Source organism: Sphaerodactylus townsendi, linkage group LG07 (genome assembly GCF_021028975.2).
Source record: "Sphaerodactylus townsendi isolate TG3544 linkage group LG07, MPM_Stown_v2.3, whole genome shotgun sequence".
Lineage (NCBI taxonomy): Eukaryota > Metazoa > Chordata > Lepidosauria > Squamata > Sphaerodactylidae > Sphaerodactylus > Sphaerodactylus townsendi.
In genome coordinates this window covers 93,897,864-93,912,277 of record NC_059431.1, presented here as the reverse complement: position 1 = coordinate 93,912,277, position 14,414 = coordinate 93,897,864, and the positions used below count along the sequence as shown (strand labels likewise).

Below are 14,414 nucleotides of genomic sequence, written 5' to 3'. Positions count from 1 at the left end.
TACGCACAGGCCGCACTAACGGGTTAAATGAACCTGTGATGCCTGTGCTACCATTTGCATGGTGGGTGCAGGGGCCAGTCAAGATTGCTGGGATCCTGGCGGCAGGAGGTGGCACAATTCGCATGGGAAACGCTGTGTTTCCCTGCAAACTTTGCACCTGAGAATTCACCCTCCCAAGAATTCCTCCCACTGAGAATCCCCACCCCTGCAGCCACTTACCTGCACAACACGGTGGCTGCCTAGAGAATCCACTCTAATGGCAGCCACCTGGGGAATCCACCATAATGATGGACAGAAGTGGAAAGAACAGAATTCTTCCTGCTTGCTTTCTGATACCCGGGTTGAAGGGGAAAAAAATAGCTAATTTAATTATTTTCATTTAACCCGGGTTCAGACAAATATGACCGTTAGAAGCATTTGGGGGCGAGTTCTGTGGGAACTTCTCCTCCACAACACTTTAAAAAAGGTCCAGAACCTGTTGACTTTGGCCTGTGCAGAATCACCCAGAGAGAAAATGGCCCCTTTGGAAGGTGGACTCTATGGGATTCCCTCCCCTCCCCAAACCCTGCCTTCCTTTAGGCCCCACCCTCAACATCTCCAGGTATTTCCCAACCTGGAGCTAGGAAATCTATTCACAACCCTTGATGCCTGAGATGCTGCTCGAGAAATATTCAAAATATTTGAAGTCTATAAAATTATGCATGGGGTAGAAAATGTTGTCAGAGAGAAATTTTTCTCTCTTTCTCACAATACTAGAACCAGGGGGCATACATTGAAAATGCTGGGGGGAAGAATTAGGACTAATAAAAGGAAACACTTCTTCACGCAACGTGTGATTGGTGTTTGGAATATGCTGCCACAGGAGGTGGTGATGGCCACTCACCTGGATAGCTTTAAAAGGGGCTTGGACAGATTTATGGAGGAGAAGTCGATTTATAGCTACCAATCTTGATCCTCTTTGATCTGAGATTGCAAATGCCTTAACAGACCAGGTACTCAGGAGCAGCAGCAGCAGAAGGCCATTGCTTTCACATCCTGCATATGGCCCAAAAGCACCTGGTGGGCCACTGCGAGTAGCAGAGTGCTGGACTAGATGGACTCTGGTCTGATCCAGCAGGCTAGTTCTTATGTTCTTATGTTCTTAAGGGAGGGAGTGAAGAGACTGCCCACTTCTGTCACAGTAGCAGCCAGATAAGAGGCTGGGTTGAATTTTTTTCAGGCCTGGAACACAATCCAAGTCAGAGAAAATCTTTCCCTGAAAGCCCCCTCAAACTGAAGGTTGTCATTACAAAATGCTCATTTGCATAATTTAGGTGAGAGTGAATTTTGACATCAGTACTTGCAACTCCTGCAGAAACTGGGCAAAGGATGCGGGTTCCTGATCACCAAGTATCACATGCAAAGAGCAGCTTTACCGTTGCCTCACATGCTTTACTCCTCATTTTTTGGAGCATCTAACTCTTTTCATGGGAGACACTAAAAGGAGCACACTCAAACACTAGTGGGGTGGAAGCTAAAGCCTTATCTATTCAGAAGACATAACTGGTTTTTCATTCTTGCATTCAAGCATTGCACTGCATGCTGGGAAATTTTTTCAAAAAGTGAACTAAGTGAACAACACACAATTTGTGTGTTGACTAAAAACGCTCTCTGGGTGTGCGTGCATTTCGGTCAGCAGTTTTCGAGATTGTTTACTGTTCTGCTTGAAGCTGTGAAACTTGAAACCTCAGACCTATTAACTGTAAATATGAAAAGAGTTACTTTGTGTAATTTGTAATGTTACAAAGTAAAACTTAGGTTGAATCCCCACCGAGAAATTAAATATGGATCCAACCAGGTTTCAAAGAAACAGTACCTTTTTATCTTACATTCTCCCTTCCCACTCCACTGAAAACTTAGACGTCTACCTCAGATTCAAATAATGTAGATCCAAGCAACACTTCCCTCCGACATGCTGCATTTCATTGGGCATGTTCTTCCTCGTCCTGATTGGTCGTTATGTTGTGTTGGGCTGGGTTGGGGTGGAACCTTTTTTTTCTCCAAACTTCTCACTTTTTTTTATTATGCTGGAGTTAGAAAATGCAAATGACTGCAGCCTAACAAGACCTCGACTGAATAATAGAAAGCTTAACGCTTTCCTGCTCGAACTGGATTGAGCTCGGGGGGCAGGATAACTCCCCCTCCCCACCCTTTCTAAATCTCCCCGCAAAGAATCAAAGCTTGGTGGTGCGCCATCAACTTTCCCTTTCCAAGAGTGTGCTCGAGAAGGCAGTTGCGCTAAATGGGGTGGGAGGGGGCAATTGGGGGGGCCTCCCAAGTTTTCAAACATTTCCTCTCTTAGTTGATGGCTTGTAGCCAGGAACAAATGCTGGCTGGGTGACTGGCAGCATTGAGGGCGACTTCTCAAGGAAGTTGAGTTTTGGAGCAGATGGTCCAACTCTCTCTGTTAGGAGAGGAAGACGGTCATCTCCAAAGTGTCCAAGGGCCCAGGACAACTCTCTGCTCTGCTCCTCAATCCCCCACCACCCAGAAAGCAACAGAGAAAGGCAAATCTTCTCTTTCTCCCCGCACCAGGGCTTTTCATCTCCCGCTTCTACCCTGCCTTTTCAATACTTTAAGGCGCTCTGATTCGCTGGGAAACAAACGGAGCAAAAACAAACACAGATTCGATCCCTGATTCTCCCCTGGCTTCGACGTGCATTTTTTCAAAAGGTTCACTTTCAAGCAGGTCCTGGAAAAACCCGCTCATAGGGATGGAATGTGCAATGGAATTAGGATGAAGATGGCTTTGGCAGGTAAGTGGTGGGGAGTGCTTGCTGAAACTGCATTTATTGCACGAATAGTGCGGGTTTTATTGACAGTGGGGGATTTGGCCTAAGATTCAATAGCTCTCTGCAAAGGAAATATGACTTATTTTACTACAGGAGAATACCCAGCTGATCTTAACAGATGCAGCAACATTCCCAGGATACTGTTTGGTATTCTATAAAAGAAAGAAAAACTAGCGTATCCAACATAAAACTAATTTTTTCCCTTCAGGTTCTGGTTCCTAGACCTTTATTTTGAGAGAGACACAGGCTTTTACTGTGACAGAAACAGAGTTAAGTTGAATCAAGACAGTTTTAGTAATAGTGCTCCACACAATTTTTCCTTTGGCTACTAGATAATGTTCCTAATGGAGGGCAAAAGGAAGGGTGCAATGAGTTCACATACTAACTGTGAATAATGATCAACTGTAGAGAAAAAGAGTAATCAAGGATATTACTCTTGGAGACAAAGGGCAGAACGAAGTTATGGATATATTGAAAATTCCAAATCTGGGCAAGGTAAAAAAAGAAATTAAAAAATGGGAATTGCAGGATGTAGTTGCTACCAATGAGAGTGAAACTGCAAAAAAAAAGTCTATGTGATGTTGTTCCCACTGCTCTGGGGATAAAAAATATCTGAACAACCTTCTGTACTTACCTAGCAAGGTTTATTGTACCAGGTGAACATGGAGGCTACAGAGCACTGTGCATTCTCTAAGGAGCGGACCAGTATGCACTACATAAACAGAGCCACCTCTGGAAAGGAGGATGGGCATTTGCTGGGTCCAGAAGTCTGCCAAAGGATCAGTGCCCCAATTGTACTGCTATTCTATCCCTCCAAAGTCCCTCCAAAAGATCACATGTGGTGAGAAAATTCTTCATGTGTTCCCAGATTATAAGTGCTTTGCCTTTGAGCACCCCAGTATGCTCAAATCAGTTTCCTTTGGTATATCAAAGCTCTCCAAGATTATGCTTTAAGTGTGATGTGGCAGAATTTTCAAACCAGCCAACCTCACTCACAGTAACAGCCACTTAATTATACAAAAGCCATGCTTACCCAGGCGGGCCAATTGTTCCAAGGGCCAGAGATCTGGGAAGCTCATTTGGCCAGTCAGGGATCATTCGCTGTAAATCTTTGCCATTGGAGACAAAGTAAGTTATCCAGCCTGCGGCAGACACAACAAAGGTTCCTACAGGAAATTCAGAATTCTTGCTTTCCGCAACCCTGTAACAAAACACACCCTATATGTTACAGACCAAAAATATCAGATTAGCTGAACAGTTGAGCATCATGTGCTTTCTCTGTGCATTAAGGTGCTGCAGGACAATTTACATGGAATTGTTAGCATGTGCTGTGGGAGACAGAAAATGTGACTTTATTCTGCCCGGAGGTACTCAAAAGGAAGTCCTGATGGATTTGTTGAGGCTTACTCAAAAGTAAGATTGCAGTCTTGGGTCAAACTAGATTTCACTTTTTAAAAACAAGTTGGGTCAGGGATTTCTAATCAGACAACAGCTGCTGGGAACTAATTTCCCAAGTAATGCTGGGAATTGAGGGATTGAGAAGATTAGATTATAACTACAGAATATTTATTTCCTCCAGATCTGACTTGCTTTCCCTCATCCCTACATCAGTTGTGAAGAAAGCCATTAAAAAAATTGGTGAGAGTCTGATTTGGCTTGGAACCATGGCATAAGGGGTTCCCTGCCTCTCCTCCTGCTGACATTTTCTTAAGCTGAGGGAGTAACCTCCCCCAAATTTGAGTTGCCATGCTCCAAAGAGGATGCCAATTACTTGGCTCCCAGCTAGCAGTGGTGCAGGAGGAAGCAAGATGCGTAGCCTACAGCCAGACATTAAGTATTCTGACATTCACTTTTGCCACCCAGGCAAGGACGTAGGTAAGGGGGGTTTCATGGGTTCAAACCCCACGCATTACATTTCTGGTTTGCTTGAGCGACCCCCAGGGGTGAGTGGGGGCCCTGCCCCCTGAGCCCCACTACCCGAACCCACCCCATGAAAAATCTATACCTACATCACTGCACCCAGGCCTCAACGAAGCCTAACTGAGTGACACCTCTAGGGCTTGGCTTGCTTCCCTTCTTAGGGCACATCTTGAAACTGAAAGCTGTGGCAAACTGTGCATGCACAACGGTTGCAGAAAATTATCTTTTGAAAAAAACAGAACTGTGAATTTTAATCTATAATTTTCACTTTAGAAATCATAGCAAATAATTCTAAACTTCAAAAGCCAGAGAGAAATTGTGTATGTATCCACAAGTCCTAACGGAATGCAGGTTATTTTACAACAGATAATTTTACAATAGAGCCCTTCGGGGGTTGGGTGGTCTATCAAGATGAATTAATAACAACAACAACAACAACGATAACGATAAAGATAATAATGATAATAATAATGCTGATGATGTTGTTGATGATGATGATGATGATGAACTGAGATGTTTGTGTTTGCTATTAGGGTAACACCATAATAACTGTTGCTAGAGTTCCTGTAGAAGATTCTTTAAATGCTTGATGAGGAAAGCTTATCAAGTGATTTTTGGTCAGATGCCAAACCCTGATTTGGAATGAAAGGAATTAGGACGGTGAATTAGGAATATATGAAACAGGCAGCCCTATCCACACTGGAGGATGCAGTGCCACCCTGCCATTCCTAAAGAGGCTTCCCAGGGGCATGCCCCCCCCCAAAATTGCACAAGCCTCCCTGCCCCTGAGAAGCCTTCATGGGATGAATGGACATGCGCCAGCCAAAAGGTTGGCATAAGTTCTAATGGCAGCTCACCAGCATAACACCAGCAAAGAGCTGGAGGAAGCCAACTAATGTCAGCCCCTCCCCTGGCCACACCCCACCCCGCTGCCCCAATAGCAACAGCAGGGGCCCTGGGATGCGGGCGTGGTGTTCAGCTCAGCATTCCAGCATCTGGGGAGGGGGATGGCCGCTACATGCCAATGGAATTGCCTGTCTGCTGGTGTAAGTGCCTCAGGGAAGGCAAATCCACTGGCACACTACTCCCGGGGGTGGATTCAGCCCTCCCTTCAGATGGGACTCTATGTCTTACCTTGCCACTTGGCTTCCTAACATTATATCCCCTTCCTTCATCATTCTCTTGCTGTAGGCTCTGCAAAGAAAAAAAGAAAACATTTAACAATTTCTGTTTACATAGAGACAATTTGTTCTTGTCAAGGATAGTTACATTAGACTATAGCCCCAGAAGAAAGTTTTTTAAAATGTATTTTTGTTTTGTATTGAAAATACTGATAATTGCTATAACAATGTTTATTGCCAATTTTACAAAAAGACCATCTTTTTCCTGACTGATAACGGTCTGATTTTGCAGGAATAATTAAACTTTTCCTGTCATAGTGTTAAGTATCATAACCTGTTGAAGGCTGCAGGCCAGCTGCTATTAAGACGCTGGGGCAGAGGGTGGTAGGAAAAAAGCCGGCGATTTCACTTATGACTACAAAAAAAATCTTATATGCCACATATAACAAAATAAGGACCACACATATAGACAATAATGATGATGTAGCAGGCAGTAGATGCGATTATCTAGCCATGGGTAAAGAAACTCATAATTATGTCCCTAGTGTACTGTATAGCTGCATACTTTTAAGAATTGTAGTCAGAAGGCATAGATTCATCCCTGGGTACCCACTTATGTCTTGGGAATATATGAAATGGGCATCCACACTGGAGGACATAATTATGAATTTCCTTACCCATGGCTAGATGATGGCATCATATGAAAGTATAAGAAATGCATTAACTAGCACAAAATAAACCTTGTGGCGACACTACTACTACAGAAAAGTTTAACTGTTAACATACTGTAACTCTGGAGGGATCCAAGACAAAAACACAACTGCAATTAGCTGTGCTTTTAGAATTGCCATCTTACCCATAATAAACTCTAAGGGATGGAATGTCTGACAATGAGCCTCCCCCCACCATTGGTGAGTGATATTCCATCCCCTCCCCCGAGCAGTGGCAGGGTCACAGAAGTCCTCCCGCCTTCCCCTCATCATTGGATCAACTGACCAATGGGCCAACCAAGCCTTTCCCACCTCCTCTCCAATAGCAATCAGCCTGGCCCACAGAGTGGCTGCTCCGCAGGCCCAACAAAGCCCTCCCACCTCTCCCCCACCCTCGACAACCAGCCTGGCCACGCAATGCCTTCCTGCCGTCCCTGCAAACCCAAACCATCCCAATTCTACCTTCCCCTCACCCCAAGCCTCACCTTTCCACCCTCCCTCACCCCAAGCCTTCCCTTTCCACACTCTCATCACCCCAAACCTCACCTTGCCACCCCTACCCCTAGTCACACTTTCCAACCCTTCCCCCACTGCAAGCCTTACTCTTCAAACCTCACACCACCCCAAGCCTCACCTTGCCACCCTCCCGCCACCCCAAGCAATTCCATTCCATCCTCCCATCCCAAGCTTCACCTTGCCACACTCCCCGCCATCCCAGGCCACTCCTCTCCATGCTCACCCATCCTCACCTTCCCACCTACCTCAAGCCACACCTCTCCAACCTCTCCCACCCCCAAGGCACAGATTAAGAATCAGGCAAGCGGAAGTGGCAAGCGTCATGCTTGGAGTAAGGTACAGGGTCTGCTACAGCCTCAGTAAAGCCAGTTGCAGGGGGAGATGCTTCCTCTTCCACCCTTTGCTAGGACCCACTGCATCTCCGCGGCAGCGGGCTTTGCTTCTTGTTCCAGTATATTCCTCAAAAGCGTACCTCATGTATGGGTCAACACTGAAGAATACAGATTCGAGCAGCACATCTGAAATGGAGAAGATGACCAATCAGACCAATTCCAAATGAAGTAATGCACCATGCCCCAGCCCTATTCACTTTGGCGAGGAGAAAGGATACTATTTACTGGAGCCCACCCAGCAAATTGACCTCATTTCCAACAGCACAAATTACCATATCAATTGATTTAGCACATGAGTCAATTAAGGTAGTACACAGATGCCTGTTATCAGAGACAGAGCTGAAAGACGGGGTGGTAAGAAAGACTAACCACACTTGCATGGGCCACTGTGTTGTCTGAAATTTTACAAGAATAACATCTTCTGTCTGTGTGTGTACAGATATGTATGTATGTATGTATGTATGTATGTTTGTATGGATGGATGGATGGATGGATGGATGGATGGATGGATGGATGGATGGATGGATGGATGGATGGATGGATGGATGGATGGATGGATGGATGGATGGATGGATGGATGGATGGATGGATGGGTGATTGGAGAGAGAGAGAATAGCAAATCTTTAACCCCTAACATTTGCTAGATTTCTTGCATTTACTGCAGTTGTGGTCTATCTCCCACAGCAGAGCCATTTAGACCATTTTGCTAAATGATTTCATTCAGACTTTTCTTCTAATATTGTAACAAACTGAGGTGATAAGATTCTGGCCAACAAGCAACAACAGTCCAGTAAAGTAGGTCAGTGTTGTTATTCCCATGTTGCAAATGGGGGTTCTAAGCCAGATAGTAGTTTGCCCCCAGACACATAGTGGTAGATAAAAATTTGAGTCAGAGACCTTCCAGATAACAGCTTTGCCTTCCATGGCAGCTATTTTGTTGTGACACCCTCCCCCCACCTCAAAATTCCAGATGTGCCCACAGGTTCAACAAGGTTGGGAACCCCTGATTTATATCTATCTTAGAACTCAGATATTCAAAATGAAAAAGGAGCACTTGATTTTTTGAAAGGACATATCAATGACAGCTATGATTCAGCTGCCAAAAGGCTGGACTACTGGACTAGCCTCTTGTTAGGAAAGCAGAAGCCAAGTGCTGATAACATCAGAATGGGGCTTTCTGGGATTATTCTTACAAGCATATTTCTTTATTGCAAGCACACCTGATGATTAAAATCTTAGGTATAAGCATATTTCACTTTTTTACTTACCCCAAACAATATACTGAGGAAAGGGCTGCAGCTCAGCAAAATAATAAAATTACATGCACACAAATGATAAAAATACGGGCACACAGAGAGAGTTCACACAGCCCTAGGATTTAGAAAGAGGTGAAAGAAAAGGTCTGGAATAGATCAGGGGAAATGCAATAATTACCTTCTCTTGAAGAGCCATGGTCCTGAAAAGCTGAGTTCAATGAGCTCCAAAGAGGTGGGTGAAAGCAGCTGGCACGTAATGCAGTAGACACACTGGGCACTGACTGCAAGGTGGGCAGCTAATTTCTTTTAAAAAATCTGGCCCTGCAGCAATGTTAAGAGATCTAAATCTTCCCAGGTGGCTCTTGTTTTCCAGAGAGCAGCAAGAGGTTGACGCTTATATATATATAAACCTTTATTAGGCATAGAATCCATATAACAGCCAACATTGTCCAAACAAGTATCCCATACATGAGGACCATCGCAGGTAATCATTTCAAAGTTTCCATAAGGAACCTAGCTACAGAAGTTAAAATCTCGGAGGCAGAATTGTTTAATAGGAACGTAATCTCTCCTCTTACAGTAGAGTATTCATTAAAGATTACAGGACAAAGAGCAAAAAGTCTGGTCCTACATCCCTCGTATTTGGGGCAGTCGAGCAATATATGTTCCATGGTTTGAATTGCCGTGGTACAATGGGGACATTTCCGCTCTTGCAGGTCGATTTTTCGGAACCTTCCTTGTAGCATAGAGCAAGTGGAAGGGAGTTACATCGAGCTCCCTAGTGATTATCCATCTATGCTTGGGCTCCTGAAGTAAACTCCAAAATAATCACCCTGCCATAATGATTGATTTTTTAAATTTGACGTTAAGAAAGAGGGGAGAGCAATTGCTTCATTTCAGCCTTTGTCCTGCAAGGAACTTGAAACTCTTTGGATCTAGTAGTTAAAGCCTTCTTTAATTGAGAGAAGATTTCAGGAGCAGGCAGCATTTGCAAAGCTTCCCAGGAAAATCCCAGGGAAAGTATTTTTAGTTTCCACTGCCCACGCCACCACTTAGATTCATGAAAGAGCTGAGGGAGGATAAGATATATAAGACTGTCAGTATCTGGAGTTAAAAGCACAGAAGCGGACCCAAAACTTCAAGGTAAATCCAGCCAGGGCTTTTTTTGTAGCCAGGGAGATGTTGTCCCGCTTCCAGACAGAGTGCAGTATATGGAATACAATGTGGCACCCCAAATATTTTATATAGAAAAGCTGACTGAATCCTCTCAACATTATGATTCCAAGCATTGATCCACAAGGGGATCCCATACAACAATTGAGGAATAACCTTCATATTGAAAAAACTTCTTCACCGCGGAATAAACCTGTTACCTTTTGTAAAAAAAAGAAATTCTCAACTCCCCGCCACAGTAGCTCTACACAAGCTTTCATAGCTAGGTCTCTATGTTTGGACCAATGGGCTTTTGTGGTGAAAAACAACTTCCAAGTATTTACAGAACTTTAACTTGTCTCGGACAGATGCACCATCGAAAGTATCCATCTGCTAGGTTTTATAGGTGTTAGCAAACACTATGTAATCACTTTTAGATTTGGCAGGGTTAATAAGTAATGAATTCCGTGTACAATAGTTGTTGCATTTAGACAGCAGTCTATTTAGGCCCGACTTCGTTCTCGAGAGTAATAGTGCATCATCTGCAAATAAGAGCAATAGTAGAGTCACATTACCAAAGCTGGGGCAAGGTGCGTTGACCGATCTCAGGTCGAGGGACAAATCATTAATAAACAAATTAAATAGAAGAGGGGCCAACACGCAGCCTTGTTTGACGCCTTTGGAAGATTGAATTTTTGGTGTTAATTTTCCTGATGGATCACATCTCACTTGGAAGATAGTGTTAGTATACAAGGCTTTAACAAGGGCAAGCAGCCTGCCATCTATGCCCATTTTGTAAGTTTTTCCCATAGAAGTTCCCTGCTCACTGAGTCAAATGCCCCTTTTAGGTCTAAAAGGCAACATACAAGTTGGATTTACCCCTTGAGACATACTTAGATATCATCATATTTAGAAGAATGACATGGTCTAATGTAGATTTCCTTTAGTAAACCCAATTTGTTCGGCCAATAATCTTATTTCCATTAGCCCATAGGGTTAGTTTGTTTGAGAGATATTTAGCATATAGTTTTCCTGCCATGGATAATAGACCTTAATGGGCCTATAGTTAGAAGGAATAGTGGGGTCGCCTTTTTTTTTGTAAATATAGGGACGAGAATGGCATTGGTCCAAGCATTAGGAATTCTACATACCTCATTTCACCGTAGTAAAAGCCCCGAAGATAGCAGGAAGCCCACCATTCACTTTCGAGAGCATTTGTATATCTCCGGTGGGAAGAGCATCCAGACCAAATGTGGACCTTCCTCAATTTAAGCTGTTCACCATTAAGGTTGTGATCTCATTATTGCAGAGACAGGGGTCCCCAAACAAGATGAGAAATTACAGGAGGTTCAGGTCTAACTATGTCCTACAGGATCCCTTGCATTTGCAGAATAAAGATCTTGGAAATAACTATACCAGGATTGAGGATCTGCTCGTTACCACAGAAGGGTAGTTAGCAGCGTGACATGGCTAGCAACTATGGACTAAGTAATCCCTTGTTATCCCTCATTTTGATGGAGTGAAAAGTGCTCTACATCCCAGTTAGCTTTGCAGAAGCTTCCCCGCTTTTCTCCTGCACAAGCTGGGTAAGGTTTGTTCTAAGGGCAAAATACATATTGGGGAGGAATCAATTTCTCCACTCTCTTAAATCTACTAAACAGCTTTAAGAGAGCACAAAACTTCTCGCGAATCTATAACTATCAAAAAAGTTTTGGGCTTCCAATATTCAACAACAATACTGGTTTGCCTTGACATTGTGAGCATCGACAATGTTCTGTGTTAATACTTCAAATAGTCACAATAAGATTTCCTCAGTAGGTGGTGTGTATTTAAAAATTAGATCTAAAATCTTGGAACTCGGCTGGGCTTTACAAGCAACAAGCTTTCAAGAATCCTTAAAGGGACTGACTTTTTCCACACAATTTTTGGAATAGAAACCAGGAATTGGCAACTCCCCTCGAGTTTGAAATCCCAATTCTAGATCACCCTGATGCTAAGGAACATGAGTAGACCCATGGTTGAAAATCTACCGAGAAGAATTTTACATCTCTAAGTTCAGAGTACGGCATTAGAATATAATCGATAACACTATTACCCATGGGTGAAACAAAAGTGTAATCCCCTTTGGGATCCACTAGGTTTAGGCCATTTAAGGGAACTAGATTGAATTGCAGACACGTCTCCGAGAGATTTTTCCCAGCCACATTAGTGTGGTGGTCCCTTGAGCATCTTGGAAGAAAAAAATGATCGGGTAACAGGTCGGAATCCAGATTAGTTAGTGATTGGTAGCTGGATTCATCTTTGCCAATTCTGGCGTTGAAGTCTCCAGCAACAATCCATTTGTCAGGATGGTGAGGTTGACACTTATACTCAAGCCTAGAGAGCGTCCAGAGATGATTAGTTTTAGGGTGGGACTGATGCACTTACAGTCCCAGGACAATGCCCGTAGAAAGCAGCCACGTCACCTCTCAGAGGTTAGTCAGACAAAGCGAGTGATCATCCCAATCAGGTCCTGCTGGTAACACCAAAGTAAACGTATAGTAGCAGCAAGCCTTTATTGGCATAGAGAGTAAATGTATAACTGAACCAGCTTAAGGAACTGAGGTGATCCCCCTTTCTCCCGTGTTTGATCTAAGACATTATTACATCAGGAGCTCATCCAAGTTCAGTCGTAAAACTTTAGAATGTTATTAAATTCCTCAGGAGAATGGCATAGGGTGGGGGAGAAATTTGGTGAGAAGGAAAGAAGTAGTCACGTTGAGATATTCTTAATAGCACCATTCAGATGGCATTGGGCTGTTTGACAAGATTTTAGTTTGTTACAGATTTTTTTAATTTTTTTTAAATAAGATATAGACTTTGTTGTTGTTATACAGCTTTGACTCAGACTTGCATTCAGAGGTTCATATGTAATCTCTGGTGCCTGGAATCTAAAATGAATGGAGTATTTACCCAAATTCGTTTATCCTTCAGCCTTCCCCTAATTTTAGGATCACTTTTGAAGTCAATCCACCTCAGAATTAAACATAGGAATTCTTCTTCTACTCAAAGTTTACATTTCCCTCATGGCTAGAGGCATTGTGCCTGGTAGTAACGGGGTCTTCTGCACTATGCTGTCTTTGCAAAATTGATCTGAGAGTTTGATTGGTTTGTTTATGTCAGTCTGGTCAGCAATCCTTTCGTTTTTGGTCTGTGCTTGCTTTTGCTTTAAATGCCATGCCACCATTGTTTTATCTCGTTGTTTTAACCTTCAACTATTTTTTTTCCATTATTTTGTTTATTAAGAAGGTGTGACTCTCAACAAACCCTCCCAAATATTTGAAGTTTTGCCTGAGGTTTTTTTTTTGTGCTCTCAAAATCCTGACCCACGTTATGAGAAGAGGCTAGTTACCTCTTTCGTTACATGGTTAGCAGCAAGTGAATTTTGATGCATGCTCAGTGGTTAGATTTTTGCAAGCAGAGAACTGATTTTTTTTCTTGCACTGGTGTGGAGTCAGGAGTTTATTTGGAAAACGCAGGCAGATGAACAAGTAATCAGAACTTGCCCCAGGCATGTAGCAGAGTTACAGGCTGTGCTGGAGGATTCCAGGATAAGCGTGGCAGTTACAGCAACCAAGGCTGAAGCAAGCAGTGGACTGGCAGCCCAGGAGCCAGAGGACAGCTGTCGGAGGGTGTACGGCTGATCATTCTCAGTGATGATGACCAGGAGTTGCCAGAAATGCATTCCAGAGGGTTATCAGGAGCCAGAGAAGCCAAACCCCTGCAGAATGAGTCTGGAGGCAGAGGATTTGTTGGTGCCGACCAATGCTGAGGGCTGGACACGGACCGAGCAAGTATCTGTGTGTGCACAGGAATTTGTGTATTTCTGTTGATATGGGACAGGCAAAGAGACATGCTTGCTGCGTGGCAGAGAGCAGTTTCCATGTTGCCAATTTGGTGAGTCAAGTTATGAAAAGTTCAGGAGGCGAGCGTTGACCAGATTTGAAGACCAGCTGAGAGAAGGACTGAGAAAATCTACTTCCTCAAAAGTAAAGAAGAAATCAAGTACTTTTCATGACTCTGCCTGAGAGAGGCACAGTGTATTAGTGTGTTAATCCTCTCATGCTTTCTTATGTGTGTAATGCAATTCTCATTGCAAGTTAAATATACATAGATGATTGAAAAGTCTTAAATTGTGTAAATGTAAATGTTTTTCTTGGGCCATAAATTTTTTGGGAGTGTTAAGCCCCAAAAATTTTAGCCATATAAAGGGGGGCATGTGGACAAACCGTTTGGGTTACTTTAATGTCTCCTAACTTGTTTGAGCCACAAATCACACCCCAGCTGTAAGATTATTTTCTTCCCAATTAAAACTTTTAACTACTAGTATGTTCTTTAAACATTTCACCTGGTATTAGTAACAAGGTCTTTTAACTATGTTGACTTTGCTAAATTGATTCACAGCTTCTGATTTGGTCTGTTGATGCCAACTCATGGATAATGGTTTGTATAATTGCCTTTTCAATATTCTCACTTG

General features: G+C 43.2%; 1 protein-coding gene across 1 annotated transcript in view; it reads right to left on the bottom strand.

Annotated features, from left to right (window-relative positions):
• LOC125436317 (prostaglandin reductase 1-like) overlaps positions 1-14,414 on the bottom strand; it is a 44,661-nt gene that overhangs the window by 12,641 nt on the left and 17,606 nt on the right. Inside the window, exons 3-5 of the mRNA XM_048503207.1 lie at positions 7,571-7,616; positions 5,886-5,945; positions 3,865-4,032 (exon numbers count right to left, since the gene is read on the bottom strand). Coding sequence (XP_048359164.1) covers positions 3,865-4,032; positions 5,886-5,945; positions 7,571-7,616 — 274 coding nt within the window. The remainder of the gene's footprint in view (positions 1-3,864; positions 4,033-5,885; positions 5,946-7,570; positions 7,617-14,414) is intronic.